The following is a 23,288-nucleotide window of genomic DNA, read 5'->3' as shown; positions in this document are numbered from 1 at the left end:
TATTTTACAGTCGTATAATTCAGGCAACAGCTCAAAAAACATTTTTAATAACACTAACCCACATTAATATCGGATCGAATCAAATGGTGATAAAAAACAGAAAACAGAAGGGCTAATACAGCATTTAACTTTTTTACTTGAAACCTTTGGGAAACGACCGCACGGCAAAAAAGGGGCCATTCTTAAAGTGTGGTGCAGCGCATAGATGGAGGGGGAATATGAACTGGCCTGAAAAAATGTTTTCAGTCAAAAATATTTTTTTTGCTTTAATCCCTGAATTCATTAATCTATTATGAAATATGTATTACTAATACACTGAAATGTAGTAGAAATGTAAAAATTTGGTTAGCGTGTCGATAAACGATGTGCGCTCCTAAAATTTCTGATTGTGCCCCTAAAAATTTTCAGTTAGGGGCTACTGTGCTCCTAGTGAAAAAAGTTAGTCTGGAGCCCTGAAGTGTATTGAAAGGTACAAACTGTCCTCCTACCATTACGTGCTGTAAATACCGTATTCCTTGATCTCTCTGAACGAAATTAACCATCTTTTTATCATTTTTCACGATGTCTGGGTTGTTCCATATGGGTGTACGGTCACATGGAAAAAGTGAAATTTTAGCTACTTTAAGAAATTCCCACCAAGCTGATAAAGTTGTGCTAATATTAATGCTTTTGAAACATTGATGATGTTTGATACTTGACTAATGAATGGTAACTCTGAGATTTCTAGTTCATTACAAAACACTTGCTCTCAGTCCAGCCATTCACTATCTAAAGGATGATCTTTTGACCATTTTACAATATACTGTAATTTATTGGCTATGAAGTAATACTGAAAATTAGGTAACTCTAAACCTCCATATTCTTTGGATTTTTGCAATGTCTTTAAACTAATACGTGGAGTTTTATTTTTCCACAGAAATTTTGATACATATGAGTCCAACGATTTAAACCAGGAAAGAGGGGGTTTGCATGGTATCATTGAGAAAAAATAATTTACTTTTGGTAAAACCATCATTTTAATAGTGGCTATTCTACCCATGAGTGAAATGGGGAGAGAGCTCCATCTGGAAAGATCATCTTCTATTTTCTTTATAAGCTGAACATGATTTAATTTTATTAACTCTGACAGCCTAGGGGAGATGTTTATGCCTAAATATCTAATGTTCCCTGATTGTAATTGAGTATTGGTTATATTCCTAAAATTGCAGTTAAAGCGACACTACGTAACTTTTCCACCTTAATATCATATTTCCAGAGTCATTGTGATGGTACATCAACTTCCAACAGGTTTAATGACACCTCTGTCATGGTCTGAGGGAGTCTGTATCACCTTCACTGGCACTATGTAACTTTGAGGAGCATGGTAGGAACCCTGCCACACTAAAAAACTACAAATCGTTACGACTTTGACTGCTTTACGGCATACGTCACTTCCCCCTCCTTCCCGATTCGCAGTCGAGACGAAAATGGGCGGGGCGTGGAGCTCAGAGCTCCGCAGAAGCTGTTGCTGCGTTACGGCTGCAGCAGCTCCACATAACAGACGTGGGGAAAATACCCTAATGGTTTAACTTTTCAACGGTTTCCTGCTCGGAGGCAGAACCACGCAGGTCAAGTATCTGATATAACAAAGTAAAAGAGTGAAAGAGCCGTCGGCTCGCGGCTGTAACGACCAAACACACAGTAAAGCATGATTTATGGTTCTGCGTTAAATCGACGCGCAACGTATGGTGCGTGTCGCCGCGTACCCTACGCCGTAGGCTCTGCGTCGATTTAACGCAGAACCATAAACAGCCTTAAACCACAAACACTCACACAGACGGGCGTCGGATCAAAACACGGGTTTTATTCCCCACTTCTCCAGCTAAACGCAGTTGCTGGCCAGCTCTCTGCGGAGCAATTAACCCCAATCTTCAGATAAAACTAGTTTGTTGAGGAAAAAATATTAACTCTATTTGTAGCTGCAGAGGAAAAAAATAATCTCACGAGGAAAACAAAAATATTGCTCACGCCTCGGAGCCTCTTCAACATAATATAGCAGTCAAAAAAAAAGAAAAGAGAAGTAAGAGGGATACAAAACATGTACTGTATGTTGTACTATTATAGAAATTTATTGAAACACATGGCTCTTCAGGGATTCAGGGATCTCTTAGGGATTTCATATGGATCCAGACCGTTAATAATGATTATTTTCTCCATATACCGCTCCCTGGCTTCCTTGTTTAAGGTATCCCGGTAAATTCCAGTTCCTTTCCAGCAGTTTAACATCTTTTTTTTACGTTCCTTCTGTTCACTTGGTGAAACAGAAAAGCATCCCATCTCCTCTCATCAAAACAAATGCAGCGACGGGACAGGAGTTTTCCGGCAGTACGCGCTGGTGCTCATGGGAAACGTAGTGTTCTTTCTGGTAAAACACTACCGATTTTGTCCACAAGATGCCGCCAAACTCAGAAAAGCTGAAAGTTACGTTGTGCTGCTTTAACACACAAAACAGTGGATTTAGACCAATTAATAGAATAATCAGACAGAGATGAAAATCCCTCTATAAGTGCAATTGTCTGTGATAGTGAAGATCGTGAGTTCTGTAGGAAGAGGAGTACGTCATCCGCATAAAGACTTATTTTGTGCTCTAATATTTTGCATTGTATACCTTTTAATATTTTGATTTTGTCTAATAGCTGCTGCTAACGGTTCAATAAATATTGCAAATAATGAGGGAGAGAGACGGCAACCCTGTCTAGTGCCTCTTTGCAAGGTAAAACTTGCAGAGATTTGATCATTTGTCCTTACACGTGCCTTGGGAGAGCTGTATAATATTTTTATCCAGTCAATAAAAGATTCGCCAAATCCAAATTTATGCAAAGTTGCCAATAAAAACTTCCAATTTACCTTATCAAATGCTTTTTCCGCGTCTAAGGATATAATAGTAGCCTCCTGTTTATTGTTACTCGAATAGTCTATGATATTTAATAGTCTGCGAATATTAGTGGAAGAATGTCTACCTTTAATGAAGCCTGTTTGATCCGGATGTATAATAGAAGGGGTGACTCTTCAGACGTTCAGTAAGGGCCTTGCTAATTATTTTAAGGTCTACATTTATCAATGAAATTGGGCGGTAGCTCGATGGGAGCAAGGGATCTTTGTCCGGTTTTAATAAAAGACTAATATTAGCAGAGTTCATATTTAAGGGTAAACTTTTATTCTCCCTAGCATTTAGAATCATTTTATAAAACGTTGGTGCTAATATGCTCCAGAATTCCTTATAAAATTCAGCTGGGAAACCATCTGGGCCCGGAGCTTTATTATTGGGCATATGTTGAAGAGCTTCATGGAGTTCTCCTATTGAGAGCGGTGAATCTAAATTCGTAACCTGTTCCTGATGTAACTTCGGCAGATTAATTTCTCCAAGAAACTCATTAATGGATTGATCAGATGGTTCAATTTGTGACGAGTATAATTTATAGTAAAAGTCTCTAAAGACTGAATTTATTAAACAGGGATCATGTGTAACTTCCCCTGACTGGTCCTTAATAGATGTTATGGTTGTTTTTTCTTTGTTTATTTTTAATTGATTGGCTAAGTATTTTCCCGATCTGTTAGCATGTGCAAAGTTTTCCAGGCGAAGCCTTTGTACTAGAAACTGTGTTTTTGCGTCAATTATTTTATTTAATTCTATTTTAGTTTTCCTTATTCTGTTAAGGATACATTCGTCTGCAGAGGTCTTGAAGGCCTCCTCTAGCGTCTTTATTTCACATTCTAATTCTTTTGTTTTTAAGTTGTCTTTTTTTTTCTTATTTGAGGAAAAGGAAATTATTTTGCCTCGCATTACTGCTTTCCCTGCTTCCCATAGGACGCTCGCTGATATTTCCGGCTGGTCGTTATTTTAGAAAAATATATCCCATTCTTTCTTAAAAAAATTTGTAAAGTCGGGGTCTTTGAGCAAACACGATGTTTCTGAAAGCAGTTCTATCAGCATTCTGGGAGGTGATCGGTCCTTACAGCATCATTAGCTGCAATACTTGCTGTTGAATCTCAATATAATACTAGTATTGATATGTTGCATAACTAAAGTCATATAATTCATGCAACAGCTGAAAAAACTGTTTTAATAACACTAACCCAAATCAATATTGGATTCGAATCAAATCGTGATAATCGATTCTGAATCTTAAGAATCGGAATCGAATCGATTCTTGACATTTGAATGGATCCCCAGCCCTAATGGAGGCCTATGCTGATGGTTCGATAAGAGCGTATCAAAAAGGCACAATTGGTAGAGTAGATTCTCACCAACTCACATTTTTATAGTATTTCACTATACAAGATTTGCTTTCTGTTCTGTTAAAGCGGGATGTGTTTCATTAGGAGTCTGCTGGTATAGCAACAGACTTAAGCTGTTTTCACTCATGAACACCAGAGACTCTCTAAAGAAAGTGCAGTGAGTTTGATCCAGACCTTGTCTGCTGTTGCCGTTCACACATGCTCTTCCCAGCGGGAGGCTCTGCTCTGGAGATGCACTCCCACAGCTGACACAATCTTGAACTGACGAATGGTGATTATCAGCTGAAGCTTACTGCATTCTTTGTTATCAGTGACATAAGCCTCTAAAATTACATTTTTGGATATTTATGAGGATGACCATAAATCCATTCTTTAACCATCACTGTGCCTTATCTCTGAGAACCTTTGCCTTCGCTCCCTCATGTCACACACTTACAGGAAGAGTTGCTGCAACTTTTGTTGGACTGATGTTGACAGCTCACTTTAAGAAACTAGCCGCTTGCCTTTTTACCTGAGAGGATGGAAAGAGAAGGGATGGGTCTCTGTACTAGGGGTGGGTATTGGGAAGAACCTCACGATACGATACGCATCACGATACTTGAGCCACGATACGATACACATTGCGATATCCCGATTATGCGATATCCCGATTATTATATTCTACATAGTTCACCGAAAAATTAAAAAATGCATTACACATCTTAAAATCCAAGTTGTATATATGTACATCAGATGATAGTGATGGATCTTAAAATCCGAGTTGCACGTTCATCAGATTATAGTGACAATTCATGGGACAAACTGAGTCAAAACAATGTTTTATTATAACTATACAAGCTAAAGTTACAACATATTTGTATATGTTTTTCATATTATTTACATCATATGAAATTAACATTAAATTTAGTATGAGGTTGCTTTAATTATGTGGCAAATGATAATAAACACAAGAAAGATGGGTACTAAAACCAAGGACAGGCACAGTGATCAGTCAGTATAGATATAAATCCATAAATAAATAAACCTCTGTCCATTATTTTTCATTTTTTAAGGACAGGCAATTCTGTTATATAAAAAATAAATTATAAAATGAAATAAAACGGGACTGGTGACCTGTCCAGGGTGTAACCCCTGCCTCTCACCTGAAATGAGCTGGGATAGGCTCCAGCAGACCCCGTGACCCCGCAAGGGATAAAGCGGGTAAGATAATGGATGGATGGATGAAATAAAACGTGAAAATAAAACCGGAGCTCAGTGCAGGGCCCTCCCAGGGTTGGTAGAGAGTGGCAATGCCCAGGACTGTCACTTAGGTAGGAGCACTGGGTGATATAATGGGAAAAAAATCGGGGATAAAAAATATAAAAAATTTTAAAAAAATCGATATTCAAATTTTGAATATCGATATTGAATCAGCTGGAAAAGTATCGCGATATATTGCCATATCGATATTTTTGCCCACCCTTACTCTGTACTAAAGCTCTGTCTGTAGGGAACTTTGTCATCCTGTTTATGCATTCTCTTCGTATTTACCCCTGCAAACAAGATGAATTATGCAGTCCTGATGTCTTTTCCGTCTGGTGGGTGTCTCTGCTTCCTTATGAACACACCATTGTCTTTTAAAAGGGGAAACACTCCCGGACATTTTTCTTAAAACTATGCTGACATTTAACACCAAATGTCACAATACTTTGTAATTTTGAAATGTAGTTGAAACAATCAGTTTTCTCCCGTTTGGATTAAGCAGCTGCTTTTGAAGCCCTGTACGATATGGATTAGTCTTTTACGTCACAGCTGACACTAAACTGGCAAAGCCTGCACGTCTTCAGTTGGCGTCCTGCCTTGTCTCTGGAACTTTCTGGCTTCTTGCAGACCAACTCACCTTGTGATTGTGATTGTACATTTGGCACGTGACATTCAGGATTACTTCAGTTTAGTTGTCCTGTTGTGTCAAATAAAGGTGTAAATTTCATCAGGAACCTTTGTCAAGGCAAGGCAAGTTTATTTGTATAGCGCAATTCAACAGTAGGTAATTCAAAGTGCTTTACATCAACATTAAAAGCAGCAAGACACAATTAAATAGTAAATAACAAAAAAAATGATAAGAAAAGAGAAAAGTTGTTAAAAATAAGGGCAGTAAAGTACAGCAGGTAGGTATTTAATTAAACAGTAATGTTTTTAGGCCTGATTTAAAGGATCTACAGTTGGAGCAGACCTCAGGTCTACAGGAAGTTTGTTCCACCGGTGAGGAGCAGAATAACTGAACGCTGATGAACCTTGCTTGGTTCTGGTTCTTGGGAACCACAACAAACCAGATCCAGATGAAGCTCAGGGGTCTGGGAGCTTCATAGGAACTAACAGATCCAGATGAACCTCAGGGGTCTGGGAGCTTCATAGGAACTAACAGATCCAGATGAACCTCAGGAGTCTGGGAGCTTCATAGGAACTAACAGATCCAGCATGTATTTTGGTCCAAGACCATTCAGGTCTTTGTAGACCAGCAGTAAGATTTTAAACTCTAGCCTTTGCCTCACTTGAAGCCATTTCATGACCGGTGTAATATGGTCCAGTTTCCTGGTGTAATGTGGTCCAGTTTCCTGGTGTAATATGGTCCAGTTTCCTGGTGTAATGTGGTCCAGTTTCCTGGTGTAATGTGGTCCAGTTTCCTGGTGTAATGTGGTCCAGTTTCCTGGTGTAATGTGGTCCAGTTTCCTGGTGTAATGTGGTCCAGTTTCCTGGTGTAATGTGGTCCAGTTTCCTGGTGTAATATGGTCCAGTTTCCTGGTGTAATATGGTCCAGTTTCCTGGTGTAATATGGTCCAGTTTCCTGGTGTAATATGGTCCAGTTTCCTGGTGTAATATGGTCCAGTTTCCTGGTGTAATATGGTCCAGTTTCCTGGTGTAATGTGGTCCAGTTTCCTGGTGTAATATGGTCCAGTTTCCTGGTGTAATGTGGCCCAGTTTCCTGGTGTAATATGGTCCAGTTTCCTGGTGTTTGTAAGGACTCTCCAGCGTTCTGGATCAGCTGCAGCTGCCTGATGGATTTCTTGTTAAAGCCTGTAAAGATGCCATTGCAATAATCCAACCTACTGAAAATGAATGCATGAATAAGTTTTTCCATGTCTTGTTTAGACAGAATCCCCTTAATTCTAGCAATGTTTTTTAGGTGGTAATAGGCAGATTTAGTGATAAACTTTAGATGGCTGTTGAAGTTCAGGTCTGAGTCAATAATTACACCAAGATTTCTGGCTTGATTTGTAGCTGTCAATGACATGGAGCCAAGGTGAGCGCTGATCTGCTTCCTTTCAGTGCACCACTTACTCCAATCAGATGTAGAGACTGAGTAGATGTTTTGGGTTGTGGCAGGTGATGATGCACCTGAGATAACGTCACTATTATTTACAGGTGGTGACCTGATTAATACTTCACATGCAGGTCGCGGTAACCGCTCAGGTGGTCTGTTCCGGTCATTTTTGTCTCGTCGGTTTGTGGAATCCAGCAGTAATGGTGAAGTTAGATCAGGCCGTTACCTGTCTCCAGATACGTCTGTCCCTGTCACCCACGCTGTTGTCGGGGGAGACCTGAGATGCAGCAGAGGGATCTGTCCTTGGCAGATAAATAAAACAATGGTTCACGTTGATGCATAATGAAGAATGTCGCTATTTCTTTTTTTCGTGAGCTGTTTTGGCATTGAACGTGTATTAATTTGTTAGGGGGAAAAAAGATTCCTACAAAGTCTTGTGCATTGCCATGGCAACAGTGAAATCTTCAAAGCAAGCAAGACTGATCATTAGTGATGACAAAAAAAAAGAAAAAGGTATTGTTACTTTATTCAACTTTAATGCTGAAAAAATACTAGAATTTCACCAAGTTCAACACTTTTTTTAAGTGATTTGATTTCTTTGATAATAAATTGCAAGAAATGGATCCAAAACCAAAACGTTTGATGGAAATGTAGTTGACCTTCACCCAGAGTTTAACTGTCAGTGCCCTTGGTGATGCTGTCTGTGCGCAGAGAACCTCCTGGCGTTGTCTTATTCGGAGGTCTTCAGCATTTTCCTTTTTTAATTGGTTTGTTGACTGAACCTGTCTATGATGATCCCATGAATCTGACCGTGGATCACTGCCGCAAAAACAAGCCAAACAGAGGTGCTGACAGCGGCTGTCGTGTTTGGGAGAACACTGACGGACTTCACGTGCAGCCAGACCTCAGCACGTCTGATTTCCCAGGGTGCATTTCATGTAGGGGGCTGAGACCTGCCCGATGGGCTCAGTAGTGAAGCCGACTCACATGCACACGCTCCGGTTCCCGTCTGCTTGTGGTCAGACGCAGCTGCGGACAGAAAACCTAAACACTCGCATCCTGTCAAATATGCACACGGTCATGCATATGCCTTCTTTTCAGCTGCACCCGAACTGTTGAGAGGCTTTCAAACTGCACGTCACGTCAGTCACACACTCGCAGCTCATTTGCAAATGCCCACTCAAGACCGTTTGTTTCTTTTTAAGCTAGCGACCACACACACAGCCTGTTTCTATACCTTCAGCTCCTCACCCTGATAGGGTTTTCCCACAATAGCGCTGAATAGAAAGCTGTGTCTGCACAGTTCGTGGCAATCACTACGGAAGAGTGTTAGATTTTTTTTTTTTATTGTGCACTTCGAGTAAAAAAGTCGAAATGACGAGATTAATGTCGAAATACAATTTCGAGAAAACAGTCGAAATACCGAGATTAATATTGAAATACAATTTCGAGAAAAAAGTCAAAATATCGAGATTAATGTTGAAATACAATGTCGAGAAAAAAGTCGACTTTTCGACTTTTTTCTCAAAGTGTATAATGAAAAGAAGGTCTTCCTCCTCTAAAATATTATTTTTATTTTTCTCCTGCCTGGCCCTTATACTCTTCCGTAAATCACAGCAGATTTAAAGTGGTCTCTTTAGTTATCAGGCTGAGACTAGAGATATGGCCCGGCGGTTTTCCAGAGGAATTCACATTGTTTGCACAGTAGATACGTTTACAGTGAAGAAAAAATGGACGCGTCAGCCGACATGTTTCCGTGTCTGTACCAACCCACTTCTGCAAGTCTGGATCCACTTCTCCAAGTCCAAGTTTAAAGTTTATTATTTTAATGGCATGGCACTTCTGTTGACTTAAGTGGCTGGTTTCTCACTCGGGGGCGCGGGGTTATAACTGCCATGTGCCTTTTCTGCAACTTCAAATAAACACAACATGTAAGCAGATATGTCTGTGTGAGAGTGGCTGTCTTGATCCTGCAGATTTGCTGTCATCCCTGCCGTCCCAGAAGAGGTGAGGATCTTGTAATGTGAGCCTCCTTCACCCGAGGAGGCACCGCGGCCCGCTCATGATGCAGCAGGAATGATGAAAACGGGGGGATCACATGACACAGGAAGACCCGCTCAGCGTGGCACTTTAGCATGGTCTACTTTGAACAGGCACGAATAGCACTCATTTCTACGGAAGAGTATCAGGGCCATGCAGGAGAAAAATATTTGAGAGGGGAAGATTTTTTTTTTTATTGTGCACTTTGAGAAAAAAGTCGAAATTTCGACTTTTTGCTCGAAATTGTACTTCAACATTTATCCCGACATTTCAACTTTTTTCTCAACATTTCGCCTTTTTTTTCGCCTTTTTTCTCAAATTTTTTACTTCTCAACATTTCGACTTTTTTCTCGAAATTGTACTTCAACATTGTCGACATTTCAACCTTTTTCTCAACATAGACTTTTTTCTCAAAATTGTACTTACATTAATCTTGACATTTCGACTTTTTTCTCGAAGTGCAAAATGACAAAAGAATCTTCCTCCATTTTTCTCCTGCCTGGCGCTTATACTCTTCCGTACATTTCTCCTTCAGTGAGGGACTAAAACTTTTCCTCATCTTATTAATAGAGTCAAATCAACGGCTTTCAGAGCCCCTTAAGCTCACATGGGTAATAAAAACAAACCAAAAACTATCAAATATGAACATTCCCCTGCTTTCATCATTGTATCCACAGTTTTCGGCTTTATTGCTCCTTTTGTTCCAAAACCTCATCCCTCTCCGTGACCCATGCAGCGAGCCTGGCGCGTCTGTACCCTGCAGTAATATTTCCCAGATCGGCAAATGTATTTTCAGAAGCAAAGGGACTGATTATCGGCGAGGCAGAGGTAAAGCAGCTCTGCTCAGCATTAATTGGCTGATTAACATGAGGACAGTTTAGCACTTCAGCGTCTCGCGCTCAGCCCATTAATCAAGAACGCGGCTGTGCCAGCTGAAGGGGTGCCAGCGGCGCCGCACAGACCGCTAGACACTAGGAGTGTGTGTTTAACTCACAGCTGAAAGGGAGACGTGATCCACTCGTTGGCCAGACACAGTACTGCAGTTTGTGAAGCGGTGCCGGTCGGGAACAGAGCAAGACTGTCGTGTTTAGCAGCAGGACAGCACAGTTCTGGTGTTTGGACCCAAAAAAAAACAAAACAAGAAGCTTCAACTTGGCGGGTTACCTGCCTCGGAAGTCGGATGAAGGATGTCCAGTGACACATGCACAAGAATGGACGGCTTTTTGATAGAAAGAGGTTTTGATCACAACGTATTTGTTTTTATTCCTCTGTTCTTCTAACCATGAACTAAACAATCACAAGAAATCTGAGCTTTTCCCTCGTCTAACGAGTAGAGCGTATCCCCTTTAATTTCAGAGATCAGAGAAACATCTGCCTGCCTTCCATGTGCAGCGTTTTAGAGGCAGAAGCATGTTTTAGTCTTTCACCAACACTGCAGAGAGCAGGATCTAGATTTCTCCTCCCTGTACCTTTCCAAACAACCTTCTTTACCTTATTCTATCATTCTTCTGAGGTCCTCGATCCTTATTTCCTCACACAGTTTAATTGGTGCTTGGAAAGTGCAAATTATTGCAGCGCTTCTCACACTTCCAGTGCCGTTCGTTGGGACTTTTATGTCACAGCACAGCAGTCGTCTTTGTAGCCCAGAAATAACCTTGATCTGCCGTGTGTGTGTCTGTGTGTGGTGTTACTTCTTATTGTTTTATTCAAATTGAAAACATTGTCAGGCAGAATAATGGAGTGGACTTCTGAGTAGAGATTAACCAATGTTAATCTCTGACTGCGTCTTCCTCAGAGACGGTTCCCAATTGATGCAGAAACACACTTTGAGACCTCTCAGGATTTTTATTTTTTAGGTAATCTTGTGCTCATGTGCGTCAGAGCACCGCCAGACAGTCCTGAGGATGTTTTGAGTTGGTCCTTTAACGCCAAGTTGCAAACACGTGACATTATGACAAGCGAGGACTTGCGATGGTTGGTTTTTGCCGGTGCACCTGCGTCTCCCTGCGTTTCACTCCCATGTTTAGACCAGCTGATGTGTCGGCCAGCCAAAGCCTCCCAGCTGCCTGTTCCCTGTTCCTGTGTTTAGGCACACTCTTGCTGCTTGAGTAAACACAGTAAACTCACAGTTTGTAATTACTCCATCGCTCCTCTCGGACCGTCTCCTCGGCCTCCTTTGACGTTTTTGTTTTCGGAGATACAGTATATCTGACTTATCAGGCAACGCTTCTCTCATGGGAGTTGGAGGATGATGTCTGCTTTTTTATAGCTTCACAACCATGAAGCTATAGGTACTCAGGAAACACTCACTGTTTCCTGAGTGTTAAAATCAGTCAGTCGTATGCGCTTTCTGGGTCTGGATCTTCATAAGTGAGTGAACTTCGCCTCTAAGAAGTCACTCGTTACCTTTGTTTCGTAAATTTGGCATCCTTAATATCTATCAGATTAATAACCTCCAAATTGCTCAATTTGTATATGGTTCTTTAAATAAAACTCTTGCTAACTTTTTTCACAATTTCTTTTCCCGAAATTCTTCAACCCATAAAGCCTCCCAGCTTCGGCCCCCACATTCACAGTTTCAGATCTCTTACAGAAGTTCCAAGATGTGGAATTCACTTCCTCCCCACCTTGTCAAACTTTCTCATTAATTATTAAAAAAATCTGTGAAACCTATTTTGCTATATCAATAGCTTAATAATATGATGTAAACTTCTACTTACTCACATTTGTCTTTTTTCCTAATTTTTATACAGTATTGTAGTTTTTTCTTTCTTTTCTTTGTGTGTATGTGTGTGTGCCGTGTGTGTGCTGCGTATGATATGCATTTATGTCCATGATAATGTCCATTTTTATGCTCATTTAAGGAAGTCCTCTCGTCAAGCCCCTAGAGGGTTTGTTGGACCTCCTTGCATATATGCTGTCTACTGTTTTTTTATGGTAATTGTATTACTGACTTTTTAATATGTGCTAAATAAATGAATAAACAAACTTACAGTACAAACTCCGTGTTGGTAAACTCTTCCAGAGTCTGTTATCAATGAAGAGCCGATGGTTGGCTACGGGTCACGTTCTGCCTTTGATAAGTGATGATCAGAAGCCGAACACCCCCTCTTCTCTGCTTCACACCACGGTTCTGTCTGCTTTCCATTGTCATCATCTGGCACATAATCGTGCTTACAATTACGGCGTTTGTGTGTGCTTTTGTGTTTATAATTGAAAGCAGCAACCATCTCTGGGTTACTTCCGCTCTCGTGCTCCACCTATCTCCGCGTGTATATCCGGAGCCGCTGTGCAGGCGTGGGCTGGCATGGACTTGGTTTGAAAGGTTTTGTGGGGATTTTTATGGAACGGTTTTTGTTTTTTCTGGGATTGAATCCTGTGATCCTCGTGAGCTAAGCAGCAGCCCCCAGTTTCTGTTGAATATGTCACGGTTTGTTAGTAGGTAGAATCACACGGGGTAAAATGTGTAAATAAATGATCTGATCTAATCAAACTTAGGCCTGTTTCTCTTGATCAGGAGCGAACAACAGGGAGCTTATTGTTCCTGCCGCTAATGAAGTTAGACTGTCAGAACTCTTTCCAAGCCTTCCTGCCAAAAGAGGTTTCTAAAAAGGCTTTTATTTGCCAACATATCCGTAGGGCATTTTTAAAAGAGATAAATGATGCTGTTTATTTATTTTATTTATTTATTTAAAGGACAATGTGCAGGTACATTAAAAAGATGGCTGCACCAGAGTTAGCCACAAGCTAATTTCCATCTGTAGTCCTTGACAAACATAAATAGTACACATTAGGATACTGTTTTATCGCAAGCAGAGACGACTACATCCTCCTCTTCATCCACGCCTCTACAACTGCTTTCATAGCAGCTGGTTTGGGATTGCAGACTGAACCGCTCGACTCTACTTCCTCCTCTGCAGCTTTTACAGCTTTCCACAAGCATGCAGGATTAAAAACAGCCTAGCCTGTAGTTTGCTATTAGCGTTCCTCGTGGGTGGATAAAACTATGGAGCTAGAACAGTCTCAAATGTGACAAATGCACACGCCGATCCACAAATGCACAGGACAAGAGTTACAAATGCACGGGATGATTTGCAAATGCAAAGAACAATTCACATATGCATAGGACAGGGGGCACGGTGGCGCAGCTGGTAGTGCAGCGTCTCACAGCAAGAAGGTCCTGGGTTCGATTCCCGCTGTGGGCGCTGGATAGGCGGGTGGGGTTGGTGAAAGGGCCTTTCTGTGTGAGTTTGCATGTTCTCCCCTTGTTCCCTAACTAATTCCCTAGCTAATGTGAGCTACTCTCACAAAACCATGCACACAGTCCTGGGATATACACTGCTGATGTACACACAAATATAACCTGATTTACAGATCAGATTAAAGGGGCGGGTACACCTGCTGTTTGAACCTGCGTTCGCGTCCGTTCGCTTAGAGAAGTGATTAAATATTTGTAGTAGTTTAATAAACCAGCTGGAGGACTAAAGATAAATAAACAAGACAGCAACACGGGATGGAGAGGAGATCACTGCTCTGCCTTTCTTGTGATCTCGTAAAGAAAACGTCGCGATTGGAGATGGTTTGTCGGGCCGTTCAACCAGAGCCGTCGGGAGACTGGAGAGCTCGTTCGTCTTGCCGATGCAGGCAATTGATGATGAGAAACAGCGGAGATATTTCTGCATTTCCTCTGTTTGGTTTGACACATGGGATTGTCCCACTGATTCAGCTCAAAACCAGACACGCGAGTTTGCAGCAGAGAGCTGGCTGTCATCCTGCGGACTCTTGTCCTGTGCATTTGTGGATCGGCGTGTGCATTTGTCACTTTTGAGACTGTTCTAGCTCCATATGGAACTGCATGTTAACTCCTCATGTAAAGACGAACAAAAACTTATGTACGATGTTAATTTGATAATATAAGAGTCCTGAAATTGTTGATAAATGCCATAACCACCGACCTCCTCACGTTACACAATCAAGCTGTCTGAAAGCAGCTGCGACCCGTTGACTCTGAAACTCTGCAGACTCGAGACTTGCCTGTAACGGCACACACGCAGACGCAGCCAACACAAGTGGCCCAATTATTTTATTGCCTCCACTGTAACACATGGCATTGTCGGGCGGAAGTAGTGACATGGGCCGGGAGAGCTGCTGATGTGAACCAGATGAGGAGGAACGACTTGAAAGGCAGAAAGAACAAGAGCAGGGTTGGACAAATTGTGAAGTGACAGCACGGTGCACACTGTGGGGTCGGCTCTGTGACCGTCGTTCATAATAAATCACCGTCACGCAACACATTCAGGCAAACAATGACCAAAACTGCCCAACAGTTTTGCTTTTTGTGACTTCTCATTTCAAATATTGATGCGCTAACAATTCATTAGTCCTCTTGTTCTGTTCTTGTGAGTTTACATTATTGAAGCTATGTTTCATGTGTGCAGTGTTACAGCGGGCTTGGCCATGGGCCCGCCCAAGGCCTGGCTCAGCTCAGCCCCGCTCGGCTCTCGCCGGGCCCGCAAAGTGCATTACTGTCTCTCATGTGGCCCCTGACCTCTCCACGCATTTCCTGACCCAGGAAATAGAATTAACACCTCCGTCTGGGCCTCGGGGTCCGAGAGCCACAGACACAGCTGTGCGTCAGTGCAGCCCAGTCCAGACTCGGCTGTAGCACACCACGGCAGCTGAAGCACAGCGGAGGAAGAGAGTGTTCATGTTTTAGTGAGCTGGGAGAAGCGTACCGCCACTATGACTCCAGCAGAACCTACAACCAAACACGGAGATCATTATCTCTAGTCATTTTCAAAGTCCTAATAGTCTCAGGAAATGGACAATAGCTTAGCTGCAGCATTTAATGATTATCCATTTAGTGAAAAATCCCAGTTATATCTCAGTAACTTAAAGGATAATGTAACAGATGAATATGTAGCTTGCTTTGAGTGGTGTTTTTCTTTTGTCTGCATACATATTAATGGTTAATACCAAGTTGATAAAAACCTAAAGCATATATATGTATTTTAATATATAATCAATTTAATATATAACATATACAATTTTTTTTAAAGATATGTGTGTATATATATATATACATACATACTAGTATAGTAGTATATATACATACACTAGTATAGTAGTATATATACATACACTAGTATAGTAGTATATATACATACACTAGTATAGTAGTATATATACATACACTAGTATAGTAGTATATATACATACACTAGTATAGTAGTATATATACATACACTAGTATAGTAGTATACTGGTGCAAACTGACGTAAGAATCTAAATTCTTACAATTGGTTGTCTTTGCGTTTTCTTTTTTTTTTTTATCTGAAATTTAAGTAACTTGAAGTTGGACGTTGTTAGACGTCGCACACATCAACTGTCCCATCATGCAACTGGGCCTCTAAAAAAAAGGTAGTGTCCTTAAGAAACGTAAGCTGATCAAATGCACGGCATTCCACCTTTTTATGTATAATAATGCTATTCCAGTGTCACAGTGCTGTAAATCTGGGAGTCGTGGTTCAGGAAGAGGAAAGTAGATAATCTGTTTAAAAGATATTTTACGCGGCCCGTATATCAAAAAAGATGCATCCTCGTAATCCATGGTGTAAAACTCTTTATCTGTTTTCTTCATTAGCCAATGACTTTTATTAGGCGAGTGAATACACACATCTAGGAGCATTTGAAAACACACACACGCACACACAGATTAGCCAGTTCCTGCGTTTAAGCACCCCATGTGTTTGCATTTTAGTCACACATTGCCAATCTCATGGGAGCACTTTGAAGCATACTCCTCCGGAGCAGATCATAAAACAGGAGTATAAGTAGTTTTTCACATCGCGGTATCCCAGAGCGCCCCCACCCCCACCCACGAGCTGCCTGCCTCCACCTTCAGACCCATTTTTCTCCAAGACACACGATCATGGTTCGGCTCAGAGATGACTGACTGGCCTGTTTGTGCAAGACACCCATCACCGCTGCTGTCGTCACAACCGAGATGACTTCACATTTCTGTGAAAACTAACTGGGGCGGCAAAAGGAAATAGCAAAATAGTCTACGACGTGTGTTTGTTTCCAGGCACAACTCAGCTTAGTTTCTATTCTTTTGCAACATCAAAGAGTTTTCTGAAAGCTCAGTTTCTTCACCTCCATCTGTACCTTCATGAGAAGAGATGTAGGTGTTGTGCAAGAGCTCACTGTGAACATCTAAACTGCACCTGTAGTGTTGCCTAATGGTGCTTTTCCACTAGTACCTACTCAGCTCTTCTCATCTCAACTCGGCCTGGTTTCTTTTCCATAACAATTCATCACCTGCAGCAGAAGTAGGAGGTTGGAGAAGCTGCTGTGACGTATTTGATTGTGTGATCTAAAGGAAGAAGACAACAACACTAAAGATGTAGAACCTGGAGGAGATGATAGATGTGCTGCTGGATCTGTGGCTTGTGTTCGATATCAAGTTAAAAAATGAGTGAGAGAAGCTTCAAGCGGCTAGGGTTTTTGTTTTTAATTTTGTTTGTCTCGGCTGCTGAAAAGTCAGCTGGAGTCGTGAGCAGCTATGAAGAGACAGAGCTCCTGGTAGATCTGGTCGTTCCTTATCACCCGTCTAGATCCCTTTTTAATTCTCTCCTCAGCACCAGGTTTATGAACATCTGCACCTCAGAGTTGGATCGCGAAAGTCGTTCTTTCTCTGATTTCCTCCTCCTGACTCAGACGTCTGACTCCAACCCCCCCGACCAATCGGTGGCCTGTAGTGTGATGACGTCAGATACAGCCGACTCAGCAGCTTAGAACCTCGGCAGAATAGTTACAGAAAAAGTATCTACTCGGCACTTTAGACCGCTAGTGGAAAAGAACCAAACCGAGTGGAGTGGAGTCGGGCTGAGTAGGTTCTAGTGGAAAAGTGCCATGATAGTCTGACTGATGAGTATTTACTGCAGTCTGCAATATGTTCAGATAGAGAGTTAACTTCTCCTTTTCATTTCATGTTGTGCCTGCTTGAGAACGGGCTGTGCTTGTCTCCCGCAGTAACCCACTGGTTGTTCTCTCTCTGCAGTACTTCGAGGTGCCCTTTGACTCCAACATGAACCGCACCAAGAACCGTCCACTCGTCAGAGGACAGATCAGGTACAGTCCTCTCTCTCGCTTGTTTACGGTAACCTCCTTTCATCCTGACTGATTTGACAGGGCCGCCGGCATCGGCACTCTTCATTCTTTCAGAAGGTACGACTTGATAGTGTCCAGGGGGAGAGACATTCAACAGCTGAGCAGCTCTGCTTGACAGCTTCTTGGCCACCCAGGCTTCAGTTTTGTACCGTTAAGGCCGGATGAATGATGAACTGCTCTGCCTCTCTGTTGTGCGCTGACCTGATCCTAGAAATCTGCTTCAGGAGGACATTTTTCCAGAGATGAAACATGACCTAAGAGCTCGGGATGTCAAAACATGTTTGTTTTTGCAAGCAGTGTTAAAAATTAAGACTGTGCCTTCTAGAAAGGAGCAGCACTACGACCAGACTTGCTTTCACCCGTCAGGTTAAGCTTATTATCTATCCTGGTGTGGAAGCAGACGTATAGCTGCGCCTGTATCGCTGCTATTATGAGAGACGCCTGCCAGCAGCAAGTCAGTCAGCCAGTCAGCTGTCGTTTGAACATGCTAACGGGTTGGGTTGTGGTTCACCAGACCACCTCCGCTTTCCTCCCTCATTCTTTTAGGTGTCACATAATCTTACATTGTTGCTCAGTGAACTTCGTAGAAACGTTACTAAGGGAGGTAGAAATGCTTGCCTCCACCTGCCCCTTTGTGAAACTGTCAATCTATGGTAAAAGGCCAACGCACAAATATTCAGTGATGTGTGAACCAAAGGAAACACAAACCAACCACACTCTCAGTGTTTCACTCTTTCATAAAAATATCTGTAAATATCACACGCAGCCAGAAAACTAGCAAAATATACCTGCTAGAATACAGCCACTTGATGGTCTACTGGACCTTTACTCTGTTCCTGTTTCACAAATTCTTCATTGACACCATGTTTAAAAGTGGGCACTTGTGTTTTAGAGGTGGTAAATATTTCTGGACTATCCAAACACTTCCTTCTCTCCTGGGTTTCAGCCTGTTTATGACAAGGAGGAGGTGCGTGTCTGTCAGTGAGTCCCATAGACAATCTCTGTCTCTCTGTTTGTTTATACCTGTCTCCCTTCTTTTCCTGCACCATCCAATCTCGTGTGAAGAAGGAGAGCAGATGGAAAGCTGGACCGTCCTGTCAAACAAGCCGTCAGAAGCCACATTTTACACATTCTCTGGGTTTGCCTTTTAATTTAGGCCAAATTATACCTCTTATTTGAGTGCCGCGGGACGTCGGAGTCGGAGGACAAGTTTGTCAGGACAACAGTAGTTTCTTTTTTGTTCTTTTGTGATACGTTAATGACGCTTAGCTTTAACACATGTGTGGTAATTGTGAAATTCTTCCACCTTGAAAGCAGAGTTCAGTATATCATTTTGTGTCTGCTGAAGGAGGTGAACACACCTTGTAATTATTGAATCAAAGATAATTGCTCTTGGAGTGGCAGTGAGTGGTGTTGGAGGGCTCTTCCATTTACTCTGCTCGTCAGTCTCACCGAGGCTACTTTAATCATTTCATGTCTTCGATTTCTATCTGTGTGTGTGTTTCTTACTTTAAATCATTTCAACTATGGATTACTGGATCTATGGATCAACTAACCATTATTCAAATATGGAATAATGGTTTTCATTTGAAAAAGGCCCAGTTCCCTTATTTGGAGGGTAAAATGATACCTCTGAGGTGTTGTTTTTTTTGGTAGTGTTAAAATCTCAGTTTGTTTCCTTTTGAAGGAATATTTGATTATTTTTAGGAAACATTATCTACCTCTCACAGGCGTCTATCTCTACCATCAGAATAGAACAATTTCATTGCGGTGATAAAACCCTTTATTGGTGGAGTTAAAAAGGAAAAAAAAATGTATTTACCTAATTACTTTACCCTATACAGGATTTCATCCTTCTCTGTACTTCGTAGAGACTTGATACTTTCAGAGCAAACTGTGCAATTACCCATAATTGAATCAATCAAACTTTACGGTCACTTTGCTGTACATATGGTTTAGTGCAGACTAAATGTGAAAGCTTTTCTCTACGGTTCACACAGAGGTTAAAAGATTAAAATTGTTTACTGCCAGTTGATAACGTTTTTAGAAACATTCTTGAGGTGTTCCAGTCTGGATTTAAATCCCGTCCCAGTACTTGTTTGGCACTGTTGAGGGTTTTTAATGACATTCCTTTAGCCGCAGACGGTTTTGTTTTGGTTCTGTTGGATCTAACAGCTGCCTTTGATGCCGTCCACCCCTCAAATCCTCCTGTCTGCCTGGAAAGGTGGGGTGGCCATTTGGATGCTCTGGTACAATGGTTCCGATCCTACTTAACTGAGAGGAGTTTGTGTGTTTTACTTGGAGCTGCAGAGTCCTATAGAACACCTCATGTGCGGAGTGCCTCAGGGTTCTATCCTTGACCTCTTCTTTTTTCGATATACAGTAATCCCTGGTTTTTCACGGGGGTTACGTTCCAAAAAGAACCCGTGATAAGTGAAATCTGCGAAGTAGCAACTTTTTTTTTTTTTTTTTTACAATTATCACCTCCGCCCCACTGCAACCCGATTGATTGCATTTGAACGGGAGAAAATGAAAAATTATTATGAAAAAAAATACAATAAGTAGAGTAGGACAAATAGTGACTTGCGTGTAGTGATGCACCGAAATTAAAATTTGTGGCCGAAACCGAAAATAATAATAAACACTTGGCCGAATACCGAACAATACCGAACATGGTTCTTCAGCAGTTTTTTATTTATTTTGCCAATTTTTTCACCATTGCATAAATCAAATACATTTGATTTAGGCATGCTTTTCAAAGAAAAAAATCTTTTACAAAATTACAAGGTAGAAAATATTTATTGAACATAAAAAAATTTCCCAGCATTATGTTGTTTTGGTTCCACCTCCTGGTGAATGTTAGGTAAAATTCTTATAGGGTTAGTTTTTGGTTGGCCAACGATTTATTACGGGAGCGGCCAGTCTATTAGGTAAAATTCTTATGGGGTTAGTTTTTGGTTGGCCAACGATTTATGTAGTGCGCAACGTTACGGGACGGAGCGGCCAGTCTATTTCCTTATTTTACAACGCCGTTATTAATTGTTCGTTTTTTTTCCCCACTTATTCCACCGAACACCGAAAGTGTTTTTTGCCATTTTCGGCCGAACAATTTCGGTTACCGAACAATCGGTGCATCACTACTTGCGTGTATTTCACTGCTCTTCTGAGCTGCTGCATCCTGACTCGCTCTGTAGCGTATTTTTCTTCTAAAGCCCGCGGTGCAGGTGTGTTTTTTCCAGAGAAGAACATAGTTATGATGAGTCGTTGTTGTCGCTCTTTTTTCTTCTGGGCAAAAAGATTCTTCTAAACCGACATGCCAACATGGATTATATCTGAGACTGTAATGAACGATTCATCAATCATCATCTTGAGCTGCTGCTGAAGCTCATTGGTCGTTCTCAGCTTGTTGCTAAGCAACCAACGTTATTGACACAGGAAGTGAAAAAGCGGGGAGACTGTTTAGCCAATCAGAATGCAGAACACGATGTACAATGCAAATCCGTGAAGCAGCGAGACGTGAGAGGTGAACCGTGTTATAGCGAGGGATTACTGTACTTGTTTCCACTTGGATCAGTTCTCCGAAAACAAGAAATTTCTTTCCACTTTTACACTAAAGCCAAATTTGGCTCTACCTCTAACCCCACCTCTTACTCTTACTCTACCTCTGTCTTAAATAAACAAACCTGATGAGAGCGGGTCTTTCAAAATGAATAGAAGCTATCCATCTGGCAGTGAGAAACAAAAAGTAACAAAAACACGAAGAGCAACGAAAAAAAAAAAGCATCAAAAAGTGCTAAGTAGTGTAGATGATTAATTAAGCTAATTTAGCTCAGAGCAGCTCAGTCTGTCCTGCAAATCTTGAGTGTCACAGTAAAAACACCCGCAAACAACTTGTTTACTCAGCTACGAGGACAAAGCGGGTAGAGCCGGTACGAGCCGTCCCGAGCCGGAGCGCGCTGAGTAGGTACTAGTGGAAAAGCGCCAAAAGCGGCCATCTTAGGTGAAGCTTTAAAGCTGATCCCCAGATGAGGATTCGGACAGCTTTAGAGTTGAATTTCACCGAAACACAAATGTTCAAACATTCATAACAACACATCTAAGGTGCAATTCAACCAAACATTTAAAACCTACAGAACAAAGCCTGGGTGTAAAACTGGACAGCGGGTTTAGCCTGCGGCAATCGGCCAAGTTTAGCCTTTTCTTTCTCGACGTCACATTGAGATTTTAATCCATGCTTTTATCAAAACATGTTTAGATTACTGTAATGTCGTAGTTAGCCAGAAGTCACTTACTCAGTTGCAATGAGTTCAAAACCCTGCTGCCCGGCTTTTAATCGGTGCAAGAAAACAAGAGCACTTTACTCCAATTTCTGCATCACTTCATTGCCTTCACATTGATTTAAAAATTATCTTATCGGTTTTTAAATGTCAACATACTCCAAAGCATCATCGCTTCCCGTTTTTAGATCCTCTCTTAAAACACATTTTTCGTTTTGGCCTTTAACATTTTTTCAGTTCTGTAATTTTTTCTCTGAAGCCATGTTTACATTCAGCACTTTGGCCAACCATGGTGTTTTTAAAGTTCTTCATAAACGACGTGGAGTGTAGTATTTATGAGTATTTATACCTGCACACTGCAACAAGACACAGTGCAGTCAAAACACAGAACAGATTCATTGCTATGAGCAGCAGCCGGTGACCAAGGTGCCATTTAACGGGAGCATGTGGTTAAAGTGACTCATGGCGATGGATACCAACATCTAAGATTAAAAATAAACTAATTTGCTTCTAATACCTTTTATTAATTAAATGAATGGGAGAGATGTGGCGAGTCACCTGGAATGTGACATTTGCTCACTTCTATCCCAGTAATGCAAAAAAAGTGTGTCTGGCAACTTCCTGGTAGTAAATACAGGCAATCGTAATGTTCTGAATTGTTAACAAACAAAAAAACGTTGTGCATGTCGTGTGCACTGAGCTGTTTAATAGTTCATGGAAAAAGAGGAGAGAAAACATCCCAAACGTCTTCCCTACAGTGTCCAGACACATGATTCTGTCCCGGTATTTTATAGCCGTCCTACCCTCATCTTTCAATTGTTCCTGGACTCCAGTGTTGCTCCCCTTGTGCTACATCTACGGGGATTACTGAACCAATGAAACATCTTCCAGTTTGGACATCGCAGCACTTTAGATCATCGGGGCCAACATACAGACTTGGATCAAACCCCCACCACGCCCCACTAAGGGTCTGAGTGTGAGCGGTTGGTGGGACATCTGTGAACTCTCTGCAGAAATAAACTAGTTATACTTTCTCTGAGCAGTTCCTGCACAAGTCACACACTATGGTCTGTCTCTTGTTTCTCCAACTTTGATCAATATAGTGCCGTCTTCACCAACACAGTCTTCTTTTTGACATGTCCTCAAACCTCTACCTCTGATGTTTGAGTTGTTAAAGCAGCTGCTGAGATCAGCTTCATGGGGAAAAGTATCCTTGTTGC

At 41.5% G+C, this 23,288-nt stretch overlaps 1 protein-coding gene across 2 annotated transcripts in view; it reads left to right on the top strand.

Annotated features, from left to right (window-relative positions):
- Positions 1-23,288, top strand: part of LOC133419670 (protoheme IX farnesyltransferase, mitochondrial) — a 60,407-nt gene that overhangs the window by 24,452 nt on the left and 12,667 nt on the right. For both annotated transcript variants that reach the window (XM_061709024.1, XM_061709023.1), the window contains one exon: positions 17,682-17,752. In XM_061709024.1, the coding sequence (XP_061565008.1) occupies positions 17,682-17,752 (71 nt within the window). The remainder of the gene's footprint in view (positions 1-17,681; positions 17,753-23,288) is intronic.

This window comes from Cololabis saira, chromosome 19 (assembly GCF_033807715.1).
Source record: "Cololabis saira isolate AMF1-May2022 chromosome 19, fColSai1.1, whole genome shotgun sequence".
NCBI lineage: Eukaryota > Metazoa > Chordata > Actinopteri > Beloniformes > Belonidae > Cololabis > Cololabis saira.
Note: the sequence above shows the minus strand (reverse complement) of the source record. Positions and strands in the feature narration are given on the sequence as shown.